This window comes from Carya illinoinensis, chromosome 10 (genome assembly GCF_018687715.1).
Source record: "Carya illinoinensis cultivar Pawnee chromosome 10, C.illinoinensisPawnee_v1, whole genome shotgun sequence".
In the NCBI taxonomy this organism is placed as follows: domain Eukaryota; kingdom Viridiplantae; phylum Streptophyta; class Magnoliopsida; order Fagales; family Juglandaceae; genus Carya; species Carya illinoinensis.
In genome coordinates this window covers 3,403,432-3,416,957 of record NC_056761.1, presented here as the reverse complement: position 1 = coordinate 3,416,957, position 13,526 = coordinate 3,403,432, and the positions used below count along the sequence as shown (strand labels likewise).

General features: G+C 38.1%; 1 protein-coding gene and 1 long non-coding RNA gene across 2 annotated transcripts; both read right to left on the bottom strand.

Annotated features, from left to right (window-relative positions):
- Nucleotides 1-340: 340 nt before the first annotated feature.
- Nucleotides 341-3,570, bottom strand: LOC122278904. The gene is made up of 2 exons (XR_006229383.1): nucleotides 1,805-3,570; nucleotides 341-1,724 (listed from the first exon to the last, which is right to left on the bottom strand). It is a non-coding gene; the product is annotated as an uncharacterized LOC122278904 (long non-coding RNA).
- A 700-nt stretch (nucleotides 3,571-4,270) lies between these two features.
- On the bottom strand, nucleotides 4,271-9,893 carry LOC122279425 (transcription initiation factor IIB-2). The gene is made up of 7 exons (XM_043090083.1): nucleotides 9,350-9,893; nucleotides 8,397-8,421; nucleotides 7,030-7,159; nucleotides 6,809-6,939; nucleotides 6,628-6,716; nucleotides 4,821-4,897; nucleotides 4,271-4,638 (listed from the first exon to the last, which is right to left on the bottom strand). The coding sequence occupies exons 1-7, from the start codon at nucleotides 9,700-9,702 to the stop codon at nucleotides 4,505-4,507; spliced, it is 939 nt and encodes a 312-aa protein (XP_042946017.1). The 5' UTR covers nucleotides 9,703-9,893; the 3' UTR covers nucleotides 4,271-4,504.
- Nucleotides 9,894-13,526: the final 3,633 nt, after the last annotated feature.

Sequence of the window (13,526 nt, the reverse complement as noted above, 5' to 3'; positions counted from 1 at the left end):
GAGTTGAGTTGGTGCATTGAGTTATGTGGGGCCATATAAGATGAGTTTAGATGTATTTGGATGTTAATATGAGTTTAAAGATATTTATTGAAAATTGAAAAAGATTGTGGGTCTCACGTATAAAAAGGTGTTGAGTTGAAAAAGGTTGTGGATCCTATATGTAAAGAGATTTTTAGTTTATATGAGTTTAGTAATTTGAGGGTTTGGTATTTAAATATTATGATCATTTTAAAATTAGACTGAACTGAGTTAATCTCAATTGAGTTTCGCAACCAAACTGAATCTAAATGTCCAAACAAGCCTTGATAAATCTGAACTATGAAAGTAATACTCAAGTAGAGAAAAGTATAAAATTGTATCAACTTTATTAGAAGTACTACTCTCTGCTAACAGTACAATTGCCATATTTGATAACAATTCTGCTGGGTACAAACATGGTGTGCAAGCGGGAGGTAAACAATTGTACATTTTATAATAATAATAATAACAGAAATGATTTGTGCAGTCGGGAAATGCAGTCGGCGTGCAGTCGATTGTAAAAAAAAAAATTAATACGGGACTTACATAAAAAAAAAAAAAAATTATTTTTATAACTTTTTATAATTCATGTAGGTCTCCCTGAATATAAAATAATTTTTTTATAATTTTTTTTTATTCATTTCGTACAGCCGACTGCATGCCGACTGTATTTTCCGACTGCATGTAGCAAAGCCCTAATAATAAAACTGAGAACAATAAAAAAAGAAAAACTCTAAACTCAGTCGCCCCATGTAAGCGTCGTGTAAGCGCATGATGTGGCCAAATAAATTGAAAACGCACCGTTTTGGATACAACTGATCTATGAGGCGAGTCGCTCTTGACTCTTAGCGATCATCAAATCATGTTGTTAGAGGCAAAAACGTTCGGGTAACCAAGGAGGACGATGGGGCAAGAGCAAGACAAGAAAGAAGGTCATGACCCAAGACGACAGCATCAGAGGCAAGGCTGTGGACGATGATGCAAGCGTGGGCTTGCTTGGTTTGGAAGATGGAAGGGTGGGGTGGGAGAGAGGTGAGTGAGAGTATGAAAGTGAGTTGGAAAGAAAAAGGAGGGAGCTAAGAAACCTAAATACTCGGATCCGATCTAATGAAGACCTTTGCCTCAGAAACTTCATCACTATAGCAAATCGAAAATGGACCGCAAATCGCTCAACTTTGCCTCTGGAAAACTGAACGAAAACCTCCCCCATCTACAACTTTTGGAGACCAAAATGGGACCACAAGCTCAGGGATGTGCTGAGGCATGATCGACACCAGCTTTGCAAAGGAATGACTCCTCTTTGCCACCGTCGGAGGGCCCTTAGAGCCCCCAACGGCAGCCATCTCCCCTTAGAAAGCCCTAGTGAAACCAAAGCAAAATGAAATCTCCTAAAATTGCCCCACGCGCCTATACCTCTATGAGCCTGTTCTTTCTCGTAGAACCCACTACCGTTGTCTGAATGAGAAAGGTGCTTCACTGCTTCTATACACAACAATTTTTTTTTTTATAGTGGCAAAAATTGTAACAGTTACATCCCAATTCTCTTCCCAGTGTATTCATATACAGCCTGTACAAGATTTCTTCTACACTTTCTCTCATCGGGCAACTTTAAAAGTGGAGAAACTTTTGAAAATCTAAAATGCGCTCTAAACAGATAATCTTCCTTCATCTCTGCTTTCATCTTCGACTCCATAGTTGTTGGTCTCCTAATTCAAAACCAGATCAGACAAAGATGAAGAAGAAAACCAATCTAAAAGATGAAACCCAGCTCTGTCTTTGCTTTCACCTGCAGCTCCATAGTTGCTTTCATCTTTGACAAAGCGACTCACGATCAGTCGTGTTCAAAATGGTGCGTTTTTATTTTATTTAACCACATCAGCCACGCTTACACAGGACGACTGTACGTAGTAGAATTGATAAAAAAATAAGTAAAGAGGAGAAAAAATAAGTAAAGAAGAGAAAGAGAAACAACAGAGGTTGACATAAAAAAGAGCAAAAACGTCAATGTACTACGGCCGTAAATAGCAGAGGCTTCAAAACAAAAATGACTCTATATTTCTTTACTGTTCACTCAACAAATACTCAACCGTATTTCAATCGAGGTTGAGAGAGAGAGACCGATCCCATGCTTTTCAGCTCACAATCAGACCAAACAACGGAAAAGGAAAAAGTAGAGAGAGAAACGCCGAAAAAGAAGAAAGAAAAATAGTAGTTTGAAGTTTATTTAGAATGGTGGCTATCTGCTTATACGAGAGAGAGAGAGAGAGAGAGAGAGGAAATGGTCCGTTGGAAGAAAAAGGAGAGGAAACGGAGAGGGAGGGACTAAGAGAGAGACGAACAAAATTAAAAGAGGAAAGAAAAAATGACAATACTGACGTGACAGAGCTGTTTGCACGCCAATTGCCTCCTGCGCTTGCAATTAGCATTTTTCATCTGATAGAATGGAAGATGGGAAGTACTGGCCGTTAATCAGGAAGGGGAAGAAAAAAGGTGGGAACCAGTTTATGACCGACTGAAAGTAGATACAAGCCTTTATAAACGTTTATATCAACTCAAGAAGAACTCTATCTGACTGACGTCATCAAATCACAATATCGGTCTCAAGATTACTAAACTAAAGTTAATTAAAGGAATATCCTCTAAGCCCAATTTTCCATTTCTGCAGAGCCACAACCAGAAGGTTCGACTAAAAAGGCAACTGATCATCATACGTACTCAGAGTACGTACAACCTGCCGGCCAGCTGCTTTCACTTTTGTTTTGCTTGGTTCTTTGAAGCTGGGAAAATAGTGCGATCGATTCATCATGCATGTGCATGCCAGTAAATTGTTCACATGGATAACTGGCCCACGTCCCATGTCGTGAACAAAAAGGAAAAGTATATACCTCCAATAACCTGAGCCACAGGAATTAAGGTAGCTAGCTCGCATGCATTTGGCCAGCTAGCTCTGTGCATGTAGTATCATTTGGGAAAATAAGCACGCTCGTACGTCTTTAATGCCATTCCCCTTTCTCCCTTCTTTTTTTTTTTTTTTTTTTTGTCAGCTGTACTAACTAAGCAAGTGTGCAAAATCAAGGATCCTTTTCGGCCAGGATTCTTAATTTCTGTACGTTTCTTCCTTTTTGGGGTTATATAGGAGGTGTCTGGAGCCTAAAACAAGACATGCAAATGATTCACTGGGCGTGATCATGATGCTGCAATGATAGCAGAGGGAGAGGTACTATAATGCAGTGGTTGATAATATGAATTTAGCACCAAGATTATTTAACAATATTATACACATCATATATACGCATATTGAGCACAAGTATTGGGATATAGATACTGCAATATGGGGTTTGCCGATTTAACCTGAAATGTAAATACTCGGTTCATGACAAGAAAGAGTACTCTTGCTAGCTGCTTTAATCAATTTACACTCGTCTCATTTTTATATAGACTACCCTGGCCTCGAGGAAACTCTGCAATCTTTGCAATTACTAAGGATTCAGGGAAGGCCAAACAAAATTTGGTTATATAAGTAAGGTCCCTTTGCCAAAGGCCAGTAACCTAATTGGTATAACCCCTAGCCTCCAAAATAGAGAGGTCTGGAGTTCAAAACTCTCATTTTCCAAATGTATTAAAAATATATATAAAAGAAAAAGTAAGGTCCATTTCGGATCCAACCACAATTTTGGATAAAATCACCACCACAAGGGGTTTTTTTTGTTTTTGTTGGGGGGGGGGGGGGGGGGGGGGGGGGGGGGGGAAGGGTGTGTTTGTTGAAAATATAACTTTGTACCATCAAACTACTCTTTTCGTACGTCAAAGTTATCACTTGAATCTCCAATTAATTGGAAACATAAGTTGCAATCTAGTACTTGATCTCGGTTAAGATAACGAAAAGAATATGTGATTAGGCATTATTTTACTGATTAGCTCTTAAATGAAAGGTGACTTTCAACAGAGGTAATTAAATGGGAAAATCATAACATAATCTTGGTAGGGCTTGGAAAATTGCAACATGAGTGAGAATTTAGCGGAGTACATGAATATAACTCGTGTCATATTTGGGAACAGTAGGCCTTAATCTTTTGGGTTGTGATAGAGGAAAGCTCAGCCATGCCCCATTTTGAGAATCGTAGGTTTTGATAGCCCAAGGACCCTTTTTTGGGTTGATGGGAAGTAGTGACGTCTTGTTGAGGGGGGACATTTAAAAGCCCATTTTCCAAAAACTTAGTACGCCTTTATCTATTAGCTCAAGTCCTAAAACTAATAGGGGAATCACATCCGGGCCTCCGGCCCTCGAAATTCCATCTTTGCATTAGTACAGTCCTCAACATATTGCTGTAGCACTAAAAGTTGTGTATAAATAAATATATCGCAATGCTATTAGGGGAATCGAATTGTGTAAAAGAGTTAAATACATCAGAGAGATCGAACACCCCTCAAAACGGCAAAACCAACTTGACAATGATAACTTTCCCGTTGTTGTTTGCTCTAAATTTCAAGGGCTGCAAAGGTTCTTGAGATCCTCCTCCTTGGCATACCAGCCTGGAATTATCTTTGATACATGAGGATAAAGATCCTTGTAGGAATTCCTTATTGTCCCTTCTGCAACTCCAGTAGCAACTGAGATATCTGCATTCACATGGTTTAAATTAGCCCCTAGAATAATGAAATGTCCACAGGAGCACATCTAATATATATTCTTGTGCATCTATCAACTAAGTTGGATCATCAACTAAATTGGATCATCTTGTTCAATCCTACAATATCAGCGCATTGTATAAACCTTAGCAAACAAAGTGCAATGTATAAACCTTTAAGAGGTTTCTTATCATCTGAAAGCTGGGTGATAATGTAAATGACTGCTGCTGCAATTGATATAGGGCTCCTCCTGAGATTCAGGAAAAAGAACAGTTGATATAAGCAAATAGTAAACAAAATAACATCAACAAACACAATAGATACATTGAGCGTCATGCTGATGAGGACAGCCATGTGTGAAAAATATACATGATAATACACCTCATAAACAGCATCCCCGTCCAACCCCTGAAATGTCCAAAGTTGATTGGGGATGGATTATCATTTCCCCTTTAATTTGGCAGAGTATGGTCTAGCTCAACAAGGGAGGTGAGCAAGGAAAACACCAATAGTTTAATCTATCGATATCCTTATACACCTTCCTGAGGGCATACAAAGCCTTCACCTTAACCTACTTGTTCTTAGGGCTGTTCATCCGGGTTCCGACCCGGAAATCCAGGTATATCCAACCCGGAACCCGGATTTAAAATCCGGGCCGGAACCCGGATCGGATTAACCCGGGTAAGATCCGGGCCGGAACCTGGATGAATCCGGGTTTTGTAAAACCCGGATTCCAGATTGAGACCGCTTTTTCTTTTCTTTTCTTTTTTTCCTATGTAAAACACGGAGCCGTTACTTTTGTTTGTGTTGCTCATCATCTTCTCGAAGTTGACGTTACCGTCTCCGTCAGAGTCGACGGATCTTATCATCCGTCCTCGGAGCCGGAGCGGCAGAAGGCCACGAACTTGGGGAGGGAGATGAAGCCATCGTTATCAGAGTCCAGCTCTGCCATGATACGACGGAGTTCTCCCTCATCTGCGAATGCGGTACCGAGGGAGCTGAGGACGGCACCGAGCTCCGACTCGGAGATCTTGCCGTCGCCATTGGTGTCGAAGCGGTTGAATACCTTCTCGACCTCATCCATGTTCTGGAGGTACACCGATGGGATTCGAGGTTGGGTTAGTCGACATGGTTGTTGAAGGTTCGATTCCGTCAGATTTTCTCAAATGAGAAGGTTCTGAAGAAGGATCGGTGGATTCTTTGTATATAATATGGAGAGAGAGAGATTTGAGGGGACGCGAAGAGAAGATGAAAGGTCGCAAACGTGTAATAGGATACGGGAGGAAACGTGACACCACGAGTCACACTCACGCGTTTTTCCGCCTTCTTAACACGGAAGGTAGCAGAAACCCAAAAAAACCTGGTACCGGATTTAAAACCCGGGTACCGGGTTATAAATCCGGTACCCGGACCGGATTCACCCGGGTTTTAAAAACCGGGTACCGGACCGGGTGTTTTCCGGGCCGGTGCCCGTAACCGGAACCCGGTTATCCGGGTTCCGGACCGGGCCGGAAAAAAAAAATCCGGCCCGCTTACCCAGCCCTACTTGTTCTTATATTCTTATCCCCCCCCCCCAAAATAATAATAATAATAATAAATCTTTTTAGCACGCATTATGTGTATAAAACAATCAATTGTCTTCATTTCTTTTCAACATAAAATGGCAAAATCTGGGTACCAAAAAGGGGTAGACCATACGTGTAAAAAAAGGGGCAGGGTGGCACCAAGTACATCCCCACCCATGTACCCTAGATCTCCTGGGTAAAACAGCACATATCAGTAAGCTGTTTTATATCATTTCCGTTGTGCCTGGGATTAATCTTTTCCACTCTACTGCCTAATCATTAGTTCATGTGTCATGAAACCTTTTTAATAAGTTATATGTCATGAAGCCTTCAGTGACAAGAAACAAAAATAAAAATATTTGATATTTTGGTTGCCATTAAAATATGATGATACAGGCAAAACCCAAAACTATACCTTATATCAAACTCTTCTGACTTTGTAACAGCTTCTTGGGCAGCTTTAACCGCTTGATTATTCATACCAAGATTGGAACAAAATCGTCTCTAAAGAGTAAGTAGATATCAAAGTCAGTCTCTGTATATGGTCGTGAACACTGTAAGAAAGTTACTTATTCCAGAGGAGAAAAAAATCTCACCATGAAGTCCCCAGCATGAATTGTTCCCATTTCCACCGACTGGCCATTCTCCAACCCCAGTTGTTTCACTATGTATTCTTTTGCTCGGCCAATTTCCTTCTTTGTGGCTCCATTGGCGACAGAGCAAATTTCTAGTTGAAATCCACAGTTTCAGGGAAGCACATTCACAGGGAAATATAAATCAGGAAGCATCCAGATGTTAAAAGAATCATAGGCTGTACCCTTTACAGTGCGTGGCTTATCTTCTTGTCGACAAGCAATGTACAGGCAAGCAGCCAATAGTGCATCCTGATTTCTTCCTCTACTAGACTTCTGATCTTCCACCCTCTTATATATCTCATTTGCCCGGTCCTTCAATCAATTACAAAAGGACCATCAAAGGAATGAAAAACCTCAAATCACAAGGCTATTAAAATAGGAAAACAATTTTTTACACATAAAATAAAATTTTATTCATAGAAAAGTACGCATAGCCCAAGTACACAGGAGGTATACAAAGATAACACCTAACTCCAAGTTAAGAACTAGAAATGGAAAAAATGAATAAAATGGAAAAACAAAATAAATTAAATAAACAAAACTTAATCTTAGATTGATGCGTCATATAACTAGAACTTGCACTTTGATGTTTATATCACTTCTAAAAGGAGGACTGTGATACCCCTATATGATAAGATTAAGGGTAGGTAGTGTATGAGATCCCACATTGCTTGAGAATGAGAAGTTCTTGCTCTTTATAAGGTTCCAATGGGTTTCCAATTGTATTATTGACTGGTCCTTTTGGAGTATAGGCCATATTGTTTGGGCCTTCCATTGAGGCGTTACAAATAGTATCAGAACTTATCACAACAAAAAATGTGGGACTTAAGCCATGCCACCTACAACAGACAAACCTGACGAGGACGTCGGAAAATTAAGGAGGGTAGATTGTAATACCCCTATATGATAAGATTAAGGGTAGGTACTGTATGAGATCCCACATTGCTTGGGAATGAGAAGTACTTGCTCTTTATAAGATTCTAATAGGGCTCCAATTGTATCATTGACTAGTCCTTTTGAAATATAGGTCATGTGGTTTGGGCCTTCCATTGGAGCGTTACAAGGACATTTCATTAGAATTTCATCCACCAACACGCAGACCTATGCATGTTACATTTCAAGCATTACCTACTAAATTAGTCTCTGCATTTTGTTCCCAGGTAGACAAGCAGCCAAGGTTTCGATTTAAATCTTTTACTCCCTGGGGTTTCAAAAATGATCAAATTACTTTATCCACCAGTCTCTCATTTATGTCATTAGTAGGATTACCGCCAGCTATTATTTAAGCCACGTATAAGAAGACACATGAAAGCAGTAGAAAGTGATCATATTCCATAACAATTCTTTTTTATTATAACCAAAAGTTACTGACAGAGTCATATTTCTTTCAATGTTTGATAAATTAAACAATTTATATGCTTCAAGCTTCAGGAATAACATGAATATCATCACCACAGAAACAAGAGTGTGGATATACATGAAGACTTATGGACATTTAGGTTTGCTAAAACTAAGTCACAAAATTGATAACAGCGAGTAAATAGTGTACCTTAATGGTTGCAACAAGGCCCAACCTGAAACACGGTATCACCACATTAGATTCACATTACCATAAACAATAACATTTGGCAGAGTAGCATTTCAATATTTAAAACAACAACAATTAATTATTTTCAAATTGCCCCATAGGCCAATGAGCAAGAATAGATAAAAATTTGAAAGAAAAGGATCATAGCTATCCAAGACAGATAAGTAAACAAAATATTCTGCCTGCATACAGCCACTAGATGCAATTAATTTGTGCTTGTGTCCGAGTCCCCATGTTGTTGTTGCCTTTAAATCATTGCAGTCAGAATGATTGATCATACTTGAGACACATTCCACTTAAAGTTGCTTAGTAGGAGACATGTTCCAATTAGTTTTGTTTAGTTGGACGAAAAGAGCTATAAGTTAGCCTAGGAAACACGAGTACTAGGAAAATCCAGCTTAGGTAATAATCAAATAATTACCAATTTGAATGCACAAATAACAAGTTTACCCTTTCATAGCCAATAACTGAGGAAGAATTCCAAACCCAGACCTTTAACCTCCATCAATAGGTAATCTTTCCCCGCATCCTAGAATATAGATTCCCAAAACTATGAATAAACCCAGACTCCAATTTCACTATTGCATTTCTAATACTTTCTCAGCTGCTAAACAGGCTCCCCAATCCAATTACTCGGACGATCAAAACGGAGTCCATTATAACGAAGTAAAAACTAAGCAGACACTCATCAGCAGAATCCTCAAAAAACAAAATTTTAAAGCCTACAGAGGTTAAATGTCAATCGCGGAATCCAAAACCCAGCTCCGATTCCCTCTATTTTCCGCAATAAAAACAACTCAATAAAAGATTCATACTTGGCTCGGCATATTTCTCACGCTTTCTCAGCGTCCAAAAAGGCGCTCATAATGGAAAGATGAAAGGAAAAAAAATAGAGGGAGAAGAAAATAGATTACCTATCAGACATAGTGGCGATGGTCTTGAAGGCGAGGATTAGCCCCCGATCGGGATTGGAGCCGCGGTTCTGCCAGCGGCCAAGTGAGGACGAGAGGAACTCACCGGTAGCACCGTTGGGCTTGGCTATGACGGTGGAAAGGCCACCGTCGGCCAAGAGGGGGTTGGTGGGACCGCCGACACGGACGGGATCGTTATCGCCCGATTCGTTGGCGAAAGTTCGCCACTCGGAGGTCTCGTCGATGGAGTGGGACTCGAGAACAAGGCCGCACTCGGAGCACACGGTATCCCCCGCAGAGTGGTCGAACACCACCTCCGTCTGCCTCTTGCAGTCTGAGCAATACGCGTCGGACATGTTCCCTTCGTCTTTTTTCTTCACTCTATTCTTTTCCTCGGACAGTGCGACTTCGGTTGATTTCAGGTGTGGATTTTCCTTCCCTCTTCTTCTTCTCCTCCGCCGAGGCCACGAGGAAGAGGAGGAGACGAACGGAAATGCTGTAATGAACAGAGAGGGACGAAAGTAAGGACGGGGAAGGTGGTGGGGGATATTTATAGGGATGACTTGGTAGGAAAGTCATGGGGATTTCATGGCCTTTACTTGTGCTTAGTTGGAAAGGGATATGTTTGTACACACTGATTACTTTTATCTCTGACTTGGATTGCACCGAGTAGTATTCCCATCGAGGGATACTGCAAAGCTTCCACTCTCTTTATTGGTGTTTGGGTAAAATGGGAAAAGAAGGGTTTGTGCACTAGTTCTAGGGCTAGTTTGGGTATTCGCATATTTTGAGAATATTTTTTTATTTATTATTTTTTTATTTTTTTATTAATTAAAATTACTTCATTATTCAAATGCAATCTAATCACCTAGAATGTAAGAGAGTTTTTGATTGGTGGTGTATTTTGTGGATGACAATATTTATAAGGAACAAAGACAATCATCACTCTATCACCTTGAGGAAGGAAAAGATAAACCCCCGTAATTAATTAATTAATTAATATTAGTCTTTTTGGGTGCATTTTAATGGGATTGATAATTCATGTTGTTACTTCAGAAAAATTGAGCAAGTGCTAACAGTTAGTTGGGTTAAAAAGCAATGGTCCACACATGAACAGTTAAATCCTTGTGCTGTCTCTGCCACGTGTACACAGGGCCCATGTGTCTATCCTTTCGGTATGTTAAAAGCTAAATTTAAAAAGCCGACGAGCTCGCGAACAGAGTTGATGGTTGGCTGCGCTCATCTTCATTACTCATTAAGCAAATACGAAAGGTGACCCTTCGCTTCCTCCCTCTGGAATTGACCCAAACCAAAGACTAGACATAGTTACAGAGCTTCGCTTTCTTCTCTACAGCCTTCATTATCTTCCCTACCTTTCTATTTCTACTTTAATCCTGTAACACACCTCAAGAACTTGAAAAGGTCTTTTCGAGGGTAGCTCCTCCAGAAAGATGAGAGAAAACGATAAAGAATGTTCAATAACATTTCAGAATAATTTCTACAAACAAATACATCCAATACATATACCGTGAGCCGTGTGGCACTCCCTAATCGACACCAACAAAACAAGGCCATGGATCACTAGAACGAACTTAGAGCATTCATATTGGTTTCATTAAAGTTATCTTCAAAATTTAATAAAATGTACAAATTTTCCATAAATCTAAAACCTTCCTATCCATAATCCCACATTGGATTAGCTATTGAATTCATCAAAATAATAATATAATATTATTTTTTAATACTAATATTTTTTTTTCATTTTTAGCAATTAAACTAACTATAGGTACATTAATAATTTAATTTTATACTTGGGGCTGACCATAAATCCAAAATTGAAATGAAACTAAGGTTGCAGGAGAAAAAATGAGAGAGGAAAAATAAAGTACACAGTTGAGAATTAAAATGTAGTAAAATAATTGGTTGATGAGTGTATAGTAACCCTTCAAATTTGAAGGAAACTATAGATTTACTGTAGCTCAAAACTCCCCATTTCTTGATAAATCCAATGCAGCTTTGATTTATACATATTCATCATTTTATACATTTGGCTTGACTTTTAATGAAGCCAATGTCAATGCTCTACAAATTCAAATGGAACCAAAAAAATAAGAAGCTGGAGGCCCATTAAGTCCAGCCCAAGTTAATTAGTTTGTAACAAATCCCCAAAGTGAATCCTTCTAGGTGAAAATACCTTCAAATATCGCCTAATCCGCCTATCTTCCCTTTGATTTGTTCATGCTTCCACCAGAACCCGTTTTGAATGTGTTGGGTTCGGGTCCAATTCAAATGGTCCTATAATAGCATTCCACTGCCGAGTCCAGAGTTGGGCTAGAATTCCAAATTTTGACTATAGCATTAAACTTTGGCTAGGTGAATTCACGATTAGCAATCTTAAAATTAAAATAATAATATAATATTATATATTTTAATCATATTTTACAAATTTTTATATATATATATATTGCAGATACACTTTATTTATTAATTAATAATTTTATTTTTACTTAAAATATCATTTTCTAATTATTTTTTTCTTCAACCTAATTATTTAACAAACACAATTTAATATATTGAGAAAGACACTATAGCAACACAGTCCATATAAATACCAACACAGTCCACAAAACTAATAATTCCAGTAACTCGTGTGACAAAAAGAAGAGACATGTGAGGGAAAGATAATGGGATAAGTGGCCTAAAATGATAATTCTTTGGTCTGTAAACAGTAACTCACCAATTTTGACTTGTCGATCCCCTTATTTTACTATAGCTCATATATTGAGCTCTAGAGCATTGTCTAGTCTAATATGGATGTTTCTTCTCATAAATAGCTAAATTTTAGACTTGTATTGACATTTGGTTAGTCCAGCCCCACTAACTAATGTAACCTTACATTTTGTGCACATCTTTTTATGTTCCAACCCATTTTGAATTGTAATTTTTGCCCGATTTCTAATCCCATGTATTTTTTATTTTGATTTTAATATGATTGTTTTTTGAAAAAAAAAAATATTAATATATAAAACTACCCACCATCTCTTATTCATTTACAAAATGCGATCTCTACGATTTGACATAGCTATTTGCAAGGGGACTATTGGGTCTATGATTGGGCTTTCAATTTGTATTGTGTGGGCTCTTTGAAAGTGGTCACAAAGTATAGGGCCTTTTTCTCTCCTGTTTTTTGTTTTTTTTTTTTTAAATCGGCTTATCCTTTCCTTTGATGCTGTTGTCTCTCTCTTTCTTTATTTTTGGCGGATGAAGATATGAGTAGAATGGTCTCTCTTTAAACAAAAAGTAGAGCTTTTAAAACACACTCTTTTTTACACCTTTTACATCATTCTTATTCTGTTATTAGTCTGTTATATAGATCCGTTCTAAACTCCCAAAAATATAAAAATAAAAAGTAAGTCCTGTTATGACCTTAACTCAAAATATAATGCTTGAAAATGACTAACAATGTGCTTGAGGATTCGCTGCATTATCTCACCCGCTGGAGGTCTTATGGAACGGGTGGGTCTTCCAAACATACAAAAAATAAAGATGAAATAGGGGTATGGCCTATGGGGGGGAGTTCCCTGACATGAAGCAAGTGATTGACATGTGCTTAGATCCAAATCAATCAATAATGATAAGCATGAGGCTCGTGACAGAAAATTCTTAATATATTCGACCATTAATCTCTAGGGTCATAGAATCTGGACCATTGATCCCCTTTTCTTTTCCCCCTTTCGGTAAGGAATTTTTATGTTTTATCACATGCCCTAAATGTTGATCCAATTTTCAACATAATCATCATCAACCTATATTCTTAATTATTAATTTTTAAATGTTGGCTACCAATATTATTATTACAATATTAATAATTCTATTTATCATCAATTTAATTATCATTCCTTTTTTATTATGTACCTAATGTCTGATTCAGAAATTATTTATTGTTTTTGGTTTAAATGCTAATTATTCAATATCATAACATAAAATAATGAATGAGATTTACTTAATATAGTCGAAATCGCTACATTATCTCATCTCTATTTATTTAAAGGAAATATATTTATATTAAACAAATCAATCATTACATGGTATCTCAAGCAAAACAACATACATAACTTCAGGAGGACCGTCTGCGATCCACAAAGACTCAATATCTTGATACAAGTTTAATTTAACTGTA

What these genes read in the sequence shown, in the direction of transcription:
- LOC122279425 (XM_043090083.1), bottom strand. Translation starts at nt 9,702, where the DNA reads ATGTCCGACGCGTATTGCTCAGACTGCAAGAGGCAGACGGAGGTGGTG. An exon ending in ATCGCCACTATGTCTGATAG is followed by an intron (nt 8,422 to 9,349) that starts GTAATCTATTTT and finishes ACCGTGTTTCAG; the next exon opens with GTTGGGCCTTGTTGCAACCA. An exon ending in TAAGCCACGCACTGTAAAGG is followed by an intron (nt 6,940 to 7,029) that starts GTACAGCCTATG and finishes GATTTCAACTAG; the next exon opens with AAATTTGCTCTGTCGCCAAT.